Below are 10588 nucleotides of genomic sequence, written 5' to 3' on the forward strand. Positions count from 1 at the left end.
TAGTTGGAGATTTATAATTGCATTTATTATGATTATTGATTATGAATGTACCTACGCAAATGATAAATGTACAACGGCGCATTCCAAACGGCTCCCGTGAAAAAAGGTTTTACGAACAGGTAAATTCTCTAACTGCTATTGGTAATACCGATGGATATACCAATTTGAGCTCCTCTGAGACTCTAGTATGACTGAATAAGTAACGAATTTTACAATTTTTTATATCAAAAACAATAATTATTAATTTTGTTATCTTTTTAGTACCTATATTAAATAAATTTTGCATGTTGATTTTTATTATTTTTTTTTATTTTTTACTGTAACATGTAGGATGTAAATATTACTATCGAGCACTGTATACCGGTATATCGTATTTTTAAATTTAAAGTGTATAAAACAGAATACCGAAAATATAATATATATTAATAATATCGAAAATACTGAAACATTGAACATAATTTCTATATCGAAATTATATATTATACGTCAGACACGGATCCAGTAAATTTTAACAAGAGGTGCTCGAAAAAAATAATATTTTATTAAGTACAAATTTTTACTTTCTATTTAATTTATTAGAGCTAACTTTTTTTCAAACATCAGTATTTATTAAATATTAACTTAAAAATTATATTAATATAATAATATTAATTTCTTACATATATTGTTACACATATAATTCTCCAATAACTTCTTTTGGAGTAATTTTAATATCCCTGTTGGTGGCTTAGACGAAGGGGGTGCCCGAGTACCCATAACACCACCCCCCCTGAATCCGTGCCTGTTATACGTACTTGTGTACTCAGCAAAAATATTCGTATGGAGTATATAAAACAAATTACCTATGATACAAATTTTTGAGTTTTGTTTATATATGTATACATTAGGGTGGTCCTTATTTTTGAACTTTGAAATTAATGATGTAGGACCCCCTCACTTTTTTCATTGTGATAAGAAAATAATTTTGGTTAATTTTGATTGTGATTACTCACTTCCTTCTCGTGCTCCTGGGGGGTTGAAAAATAGCCAACAAGGGTAATTTTGTTATTTTTTTGACCTAACTAAATAAATATGATAAGTACTTAGCGTAAAAATTGTATAGATCTTAAATTGTAGAACGTAAAAGTTTCAATAAAAAATGTAAGTCTATTATTTTCAATGAAAAATAGTAAAGAACAAAATTTTTAATTTTTTTGACCAAATTGATAATTTTTAGTTATTCAAATATATTTGTTGGACAACTAGAGTTAAAAAAAAATGTTTGAATAAAAAATATATAAAACTATATTTCCTTAAAAAATGTATATATGTAAAATGTTCATTTCATTGTTGGAGTCACATTTATTAAATATAAATATTATGATAAAAAAACGGTAATTTACCATTATATAATATATCAAAAAATGCTAGGATAGAATTATAATAAAAATTATGTCAAATTAAATTTCTTATTAAAAACGTTGTATATAAAAAGTTCATTTAATTCATATAGTTAACCATTTTATTGTTATACAATAATATTATAATGTTTTAATATTATTGAAGAAAATTATTATTTTGTAGTATTCATTTTAGTAAAGTCGATTATTAAACCTTTTTTTTAGATACGATTAGGTACAAATATTATGAGTGTATAATAATTTTATCTTAACTGCCTACAAATATAGACATCATAAAATAAGTTGATTATGTACATATTTCTCCGTTATTGTATAGAGTGTACCTATATGGCTATATGTTACTAAATTATAGTGTAGTAATAGTGTTCCGTCGTTGTCACGTTGTTTAAATTTGAACAGCTCTAATTTCGTTCTATATGTTTAATAGTTTAATACTTATTTGTATTTGCTATTCATTTTAAGACTAATAATGACTACTAGGATCATAGACGTAACTAAAGCCATTTAATTGAGTGGACTCAAGCCCATAGTTAAAATGTAGTTTAACAGAGATAATGGGTTATGAGATTACACCTTTACCCTTAATAAACAAGAAAATATATAACAATTATCAATACCAAAATGTTCAATAAAAAAATACAATTTCAATAACTTGCTTGTTTTCAATTCCTATTTCATTTTAGGGGGGCTTGAGAGGTTGAAGGGTGGGCTAAGCCCAACCAAATCCTCTTTATTTACGTCTATGATTAGGATATTACGTGATAAAATATATTTAGTCGACCATTATACCAATGAAGCAATGAAATAACTGGAAGCAAATTACCATCCACTATTCAAGTAGATATTGAGAACTTTATTTTTCAATCTGCATACTACACGTTGTAAAACTTAATGTAAGAGATAGTGTAAAGTTTCTAATTAAAGAAGTGTTCATATTTTGGGAGAAAGCACGAATACCAACAAAAACGGATAACATTTGTATTAATAAAGAGAATTACAAAGACATGCAGGTTATTCTGTATATGAGTATATCTGCAATTTATGATACATTATTAAATAGGAATATTCAAAAATCTATAAAAATTTAAAAGCATTAAGTGTCGATACAATTGCGGTAAATACTGGTCAACTAAATGGTAAGTGTATATTATTGGAACGACTTATGGAAAAAAATGTATACTACATGTACTAAATTTATTTCGCTATAAATTCAAATTAACAAAAACAAAAGAGAAAGGGCTATGTAACATTTCAATATTTTTGTTCATTGTATACTCGTATATTGAAGCATGGTTTGATGCAACATTATAGCTTCGACCGCACCTCCGCACCTTATATCTATTGATCTTAATTTTACTATAAACACTTTATAACTATAAAACAATTGATGAAAGTATATGAAGAATTTCATTTAATAAACTTAAAAATAATTTATGGTATTAAGTCCTGAATCGGTTGCTTTAGCTTTTTTTGATATCGATATATCACTCGAAACAAAAGAGAATAAATAGTTAATAATAATTTGTTTGATATATATTGAAGTATTAAGTGTGTAAATTGCATTAAAATATGTTTTGATTTAGTTTTAATTACCAAATAACCATATTTTTTGTATATATATACGAGTATAATGGCAAATTACCGTTTTTTTAGTAGTTTTCTAAAGCGTCAGGAAAACCCTAAAAAAGTGAAGGAAAATGGGAATTTTTACGCCTAATCAGTTTTTGACAAAATTGATATTTTTATTTTGCTGTAACTCAAAAACGAACCATTGTAAATACTTGCAATTTTCAACAAATGTTTATATTAGCGTTATCTATTTACGATTAAATTTTCCAAATATTTAGACCTTTTTAAAGCTATTTATAGACAATTGAAATTTTCGATTTTTCTAAGTTTTTTTTTTTTGATATGACTATAAAAAAAAAATTGGCCGTCCAAAAAATTTTTAAAATTTAATACAAGGTTAATTATAAGTTATAATTATCGTAGTAAAAAAAATTAAAAATTAGTCACAATTTTTGTTTATAAGCATTTAAAGTTACAATGTTTACAAAAAATGTCAAAATCGCGAAAATTTGCTAGGAATTTTGAAGTTGAAAATTCATAAAATTTTTGTAATTTATATCTACGGTTATAAAACCCAATACAAGGTTTTCCATAATGTTTTCTTCAAATAACTGTAAAAAAGAACTCCAGTAGTCCAGTATCAATATAGAAAAAATTTTATGAGCGTATGGAATTATTTTTTTACGAAATCGAGTAAAATTATGATATATTACAATTTAAATATAGGTAATAATATAATCTATCCTACTAATTATCCTACTGACAAATCTCCGTTCAGGATCTTTTTTCGTATACAATGATACCTGTTATTGCATTAAAATTTTCACATCCATTATAGTGACTTACTCTCCATCTCTACTATACAGCGAGATATCCACTTGTCCTTTTTTTTTTGAACTGTTTTAAAAGATATAATCAACAAAATAGCTACCTTGAAAATTTAAAAAACATAATTGCATATAAAATGTTTTGGTTATTTTTGAATTTTTGAAAAAATTCAAATCCTATGCCATTCAATCAGGATTTTCATACTTATTAGTGATTAGGTACCTATTATTTGAATAAGTTGGCCTAATTATTCTATAAGTAAATGAATGAGTGGTTTAGGGTTTTCTCAAAAATCTCAAATCCTCCCAAGTTAAGTAGGTAGGTGCTTTACTTATTATTTATGTTAGAAACTCAGAACTTAAGAAAATAAAGACAATGATATATATAATTTCATTAAAATCGTCTTGTTGAACAAAATCTGTTGAATCTCGTCTATTATCACTTAATACTTATATTATGTTATCTTTAATTATTCCCCATAGACATATTATACGTTTATGTTATTCCCCTCCCCTTTGGACTTTATTAAGTCACTATAAATCACGATTAAAGATATACGTCCTGTATAATATTATGGTCTTCATGCATTTTCATGACTGAACGGGAAGGGCCATTTTTGTTCTAGTTGTGTAACCAGTCGTGCTATAAACCTTGGGTTAAACGATCACGTTAGTGATAACTGATAAGTATTAAGTGATAAGGTAAAGGACCTCTTCTCGAAAATCAAATTGTTTTTTTTTTTAGTCGTTACTCGTTAGTCGTTACTCGTTTTATTGTTTTCACTTTCAGTATTTACACTGTTTAGTGTTTACATTAATATAGTGTTAAATTATAATACAGTGTCTATAACTCTAATCCATTTCATCTTAGTCCGTGGTTGCCGGTTGGATTTAATTTATATATTTAGTAATACTAATTACAAATTAGTATATTTTAATATTGTTAAAAACGAGTCGTAGTGTGTAGGTATTTATTTGATAAGTTTTATTCGATTAAATAGTGGTTGAAATTGTAATAATTATTGATTTCAGCTATAGCCACATGTATAATGACTTATAAATGTATTCAATTTTGTTCCTTAAAAAAAATTATGTTTAACTTGATGACTGGACTTGCTCTTTGGTTCAAAGAGATAATTTAACATTCTCAACTGGTTAACAATCAATTGGATCATGGCCAAACATCCATGTCCATACGAAAATTGCACTTCTACGTTTAGTCGTCCATACCGTTTACGAATTCATATTCAACGACACCAGGGCATCAAAGAATTCCAATGCACTCAATGTGATCGCGGTTACCATAGACGGCAGCACTTGCAGAGACATGTGATCGAGGCTCATCAAAATCATCCAAGAATAGAACAGCCGCTGTTTTGTGATCATTGTGATCGACGATTCAACACAGCATGGGGCCTCCGCAGACATCAGGTCAAAATAAAAGAGCCAAAAGTACGCGACAGACAGCACCGCTGTGAGACTTGTGGTCGACGGTTTTACAATATTGATGATCTCAAACTCCATTCTCTCAAACATGAACGTTTCAAATGTAACATACCATCATGTGTACTCTCTGAACACAAATTTAGTTGGTCGTTTTACCAACAACACATGGCCACTTACCACTCCGAACCTTTTGTGTGTCATCATTGTAACGAACAGTTTTTAATAAAGTCTCAAATAAAGCAACATGTTAAAATACACATGCCCAGTTTTACTTGTACTCAGTTGGGATGTGGTAAAACATTTGCTGAGTTTAGATACATGGACAATCATGTTCGATTGATTCACAGAGAGAGAACGTATAAATGCAGTGTAACTGGATGTGATTGGGAATTTAAGTACAAAAGTTGTTTAGAAAAACATATTATTAAAGTCCATCAACAAAATGGAAGAATCGTTTCAATGGCTAATAGACATAGAAAAAAAGAACCAACATTTTTAATGGCTAATAAGTTGGCTGGGTTAGCTTTAAAAATCAATTAGAATATGTTAAATTTGATTTATTTACATGTATTACTTATGTACTTATATTAAGTTATTACAAATTAAAAAAGTTTTGATAAAAATTCTGTCCTTGATTCAATATCTGGTACACTATTTTTGTTTTGTAAAAATTCTTCTTCTGGCAACCTTTGCCGAACATTAATATTGATATTTGATTGTTGATACATCTTGTTCTTTTCACTTCGAACAATATTGGAGGAAAAGTGATTTGCTTCCCTTTTTACTTGTGATACTTCAGCTCGTAGACGATGTTTGCGTACAGCTTTTTCATAAGCTAAACGTTCATTCAAATGAACCCATTTGAATCTGAAAGTTATCATCATAAATATAATATAGATCAATGAAATATAATGAATGAATTTTTGATAAAAACAAAACGTGGTTTTATATTATATTATATTTTATTTACACGACGTTTATAAATAACTATCACTTTACCTGGGCAAGTATTTTAAATTCCACACGCTGTCAAAATATTTACTGCGCTTTCGGGTATCTATTCGCTTGCCATTCAGTAGTTCCGCGGCCTGTTTGGCGACCTTTTTCCGTTCGAATTCTACCCAACCCTCCGTGAAATGTTTGGCTGGTCTCTTTTTCAGGTTCGCTGAAAAAGTATACAAAGTTGATAAAAATGCATTTTTAATAATAAAAATTGTAATGTATTACGATTGGCAGCTGGCTGTAGAAACACTCTGCCTATTTCACCGTATTGGCCCAACAACTCCCGTAATTTCGTAACATTCATGTACTTCGGTATTGACGACAAGTACACAATTCCTTTTTTCCGAGTTTTCGTAGCTGAGTCAACGGACAGTAACGATTCAGAATCGCAATCGCTCATTGTTCGAAGAAACAAAGTGTAATGGCCGACAAGACAAATTTGAATTTTCGATTACAAACAGTAAAATTAAAAAATATTTTTATTATTATTTCACATCGCACGTGATGAATTTGATAAGTGATAATCTCTTAATCATAAAATGATACGGATAATATGGAATTCTGCCAAAACATGGATAAAAAAAAATAATACCAAAGAATATTTAAGTAAAATACTTAACTTTTTGTGCCTAGATAGCACTGTCGTATACGGTTTACAATATTCAATTTTATATTTTTATACGGTTAGGACGGGTGGTATATCACTTATTTGAGAATTTAAACTTTAGAACCACTTCTTAATGACGTGCTTCTAACTAAAAGTAATGCCATACTATTCTATCGGGAAAAACTATGGGAATTTTTATATGAAACGAGTTTTTGAAAAAATTGATTTTGTTATTAATTGTTGTAATTCCAAAGCGAAAAACTGCAGTTTTGAATTTTTCACCAAATATATTCGACTAAATAGTACCTACTAGACTTGATAAATATTCAACTTTACTCCCGTGTATATATAATTTGTATTTCTGTTAATCAATGTGAATTTTAAACTTTTTAATAATATTTAAGCATTAGTACGGTGCACACGTTACATATTTCATACATATAATATTTCACCTATGCGTTCACATTGTCCGCGATCCTAAGCAGTTGGATAACTACTTGGAATGTTTAATTACGCGAAATGCAATTTTTTTTAAATATAGCTTGGGAGGGGGGTGGACCGTAAGTTGAAATTAAACAGAAAAGAATATTTTATACCGCCCAATGACAATAAAATAAGAATTTTCTTATCGTTGAATATCAAGTTATTTATTGTGTTAATTATACGCTATAAATTTTATAACAATAGTATTATGTACACCTTAACTGATTTTGTGATTTATTCAAGTTCAGAGGCTGCTTTTGTAACTTTTTGGAATTTAACTAGTGGAATTTCACGAATATTGTAAGGTTACGTTAATATTGTATAGTTGCGATAAATGAAATTTGGTTTTATTTTAAATACTTCGTATGTAAATGTTCGTTAAAAATTATAATAAAAACAATTGAAATAAAAACAAGCTGTCATATAAAATGAACCATAAAGGTTTTAGGACTGGAAGTTTTGAAATGAATACTGAGATATCATAATGATCTTTTAATAAATATTAGTCATAATAATTTCTATGTAAAACGGTTATCTAAAAAAAGTGTATTCTAGAAGCAACATAACATGAATCCTTAACTGTTTTATATTATATAACATGAGAGGCAGTGCAGTTAAAAAAAAAATTGATGGGTACGTATTTATAAACGGAATAATGGAATGCAGCAATCTATAAAATTGTATTATCTATAAGTATAAAACTATTTTAAATTTATTAAATACTTGTATTGTAAATAAAGTTCATAAAAACAACTATTACATTAGAGGTCCTTTAAACTTGTTAACAAACAAAATTAAAATATTGCAGTAGTAAAGCAGTCTTTAATATTATATTAAAAAAATATAAATTTTATATCGAGGAACATAAATCAATTAGCTAAATAAAATATTTTGGTTGATTCCAGATAAGAACAAAAGTTCAAAATAATGATAAAATATAATCTACTAATGACTTACAAGAATAGTATAAAAATAACATTTTGGAATCCAAATACGTATTACTATAAATACAATGTTTTCTCATCGAAATATAAAACGTATAAAAATACCAAAAACATTTTTAATTTATGTATGTTTATTTGAATCTATATATTTATCTTAAAGATCTAAAATATCAATGCTTCTAATTTTGTGTGATATTATTTTTAATTACTTAAAAATGAATTATGATCAAAATAAAATAACTTCCTGTGAATTACAATTACTTACTTTGAAATCCAGCATACTTTTTTAGTAGATCTATTAAATTTTAAAATAATTAAAATTAAATTGTAAAAACATTATAATTATTATAACAATTTATTATTATTACATTATTATTATTATATTCTTTAGAATCATACATAGTTTAGTTATTTTATGATTCATTTATTGTAAACTAACTAATAAGAATATAACTAGATAAGACTCAAGTTATAAAATATCATGTTTTAAGGAGTATAATTCATTATTGACTTATTAAATGTTTAGTAATTGGTTAAACAATCAAGTAGGTACCTGTCAAACAAATTAATACAATGTCACATCCGGTTTTTTGGATATAAAATAAGTGTATAACAAATACTTTATTAATTATTAATTGGAATTTATTAAAAATCAAAAATTTCATTTTATACTTTTTTAAGTATTATACTTTCCTAATTAGAGGTTATATATGAGTAATATAGAATCAGATAATCGTACAATAGTAATTTATGAATACGGAAAGTAGAATTTAAAATGATAATTAATGTCAATCATAAATATTTTTGACATTATTATTTTCATGAAATAGGTCTTAAATTGATTTTAATTAAAAACCACAATATATCAATCTTTTAATTTTTAATTTAATCATACTTTATATAATAACTACTCTATTTTCAATGTATGTTAAATATTTATAATTAATTAGAAATATTACCTTCACAAAATTCTAAAAAAAAAATATCAGTATTTGTTATCTAACTATTAAATATTACAAAATGATAATTTTTACATTATTATTTCTTACAAAAATTAAAAATCTTCTTGATTTTTTTGTATACATTATTAAATAATTGAAAAATTACAATAATTATTCTATGTTATTTAATTATCTAAGCATACCTCCTAATCTATTTAAATCTTCAACGTAAGGTGAATAAATTTGCTTAGCACAAATTGCAATAACTATAAAAGTAATAGGAATTAAACTCTGTTTATATTAGACCATTTTGATTTGAGATTATAAAAAAATAAAAATTATATGAACATTAAGTAATATAAATTGATTGAAATTATACTTTGCCAGTTCTTTTATAATTGAATCGTTCATAACCCATCCATTCTTAGAACATATTATCTATGTTTACATAATTTTGTTGATTCTGTAAAAACTAATATAATTTAAAATTAAAGATGATACAATAATAGCTATGTTTGTTAAGCTGTTTTGTTATACTATATTTTGCTTTATGGTTATGTAAATTTACTTGATAGGGAAACTCTTTGCTCGTCCCGAAAAATACCATGTTGTTCATCATTAAAAAATAGAACCAATGACTCAAATAAGATGTTGACTTTTGAGGAAATTGCTATGGGTTTCTACCTGTAAGATTTTCCAAGTAATAATAGTGGAATAATAGATCATAGAATAATTAGAGAGACTGAAACCATTATACAGTTATTTTTTTAAGAAAATAAATACATTGGTTCAACATTTATTGAACAAAAGACTAGTAAATTTGGTTATTAAGTATAGAGTAATATGAATAGTAACAGTTTTTCTAGTTGAATGCGTGGAATTTTTAAGCTTACTTCAGAAAGAGTAATTAGTATAATTAGACAGCAATTTTGAAAGGAATTAATGGTAAATCACAAATCAGCGATATTTAAGACTAGATAAGCTCAGCTCTTGTTTCACTGGTGCATAATCAGGATATTCAGAACGAAGGAAGGTCAACGAAAGAAATTTTCTTTGTATACTCTTCATCAATAAATGGACATAAGATAGCGCATAATTGGGACAGATCCCTGTAACTTAACCTTTATAATCTACGAAAAAGTCGACTCTTGTAGTACTCTAAATTTATGCACTTTCATCACGAACTCAATACTATGTAATTTCTCCACTTGTTTAAATTTGCACCACCAATCTATTTTCAATTTTTTAAGACTGAGTAAAATAGTTCAGAAGGATTATTGTATTATATAAATATTTATAAACGTTATGTATTCCATAAAGTAAAATCTACCTAATGTAAAATACTAGTGAAAACAATTTAATATTAAAA

General features: G+C 26.5%; 2 protein-coding genes across 3 annotated transcripts; one reads left to right on the forward strand and one right to left on the reverse strand.

Moving 5' to 3' along the window:
• The first annotated feature begins 4503 nt into the window (after nt 1-4503).
• Nucleotides 4504-5865, forward strand: LOC132930303 (zinc finger protein 555-like). Of its 2 annotated transcripts, none has more exons than XM_060996094.1 (2): nt 4504-4763; nt 4829-5865. In XM_060996094.1, the coding sequence occupies exon 2, from the start codon at nt 4970-4972 to the stop codon at nt 5780-5782; it is 813 nt and encodes a 270-aa protein (XP_060852077.1). In that variant the 5' UTR covers nt 4504-4763; nt 4829-4969; the 3' UTR covers nt 5783-5865. The 2 variants fall into 2 exon arrangements, with proteins under 2 accessions (XP_060852077.1, XP_060852076.1); XM_060996093.1 differs by having other exon boundaries at nt 4504-4759.
• LOC132930304 (uncharacterized) lies at nt 5785-6758 on the reverse strand. The gene is made up of 3 exons (XM_060996095.1): nt 6470-6758; nt 6242-6407; nt 5785-6109 (listed from the first exon to the last, which is right to left on the reverse strand). The coding sequence occupies exons 1-3, from the start codon at nt 6642-6644 to the stop codon at nt 5845-5847; spliced, it is 606 nt and encodes a 201-aa protein (XP_060852078.1). The 5' UTR covers nt 6645-6758; the 3' UTR covers nt 5785-5844.
• Between the last annotated feature and the right edge of the window lie 3830 nt (nt 6759-10588).

The sequence above is a fragment of the Rhopalosiphum padi genome, chromosome 4 (assembly GCF_020882245.1).
Source record: "Rhopalosiphum padi isolate XX-2018 chromosome 4, ASM2088224v1, whole genome shotgun sequence".
NCBI classification, from domain to species: Eukaryota; Metazoa; Arthropoda; class Insecta; order Hemiptera; family Aphididae; genus Rhopalosiphum; species Rhopalosiphum padi.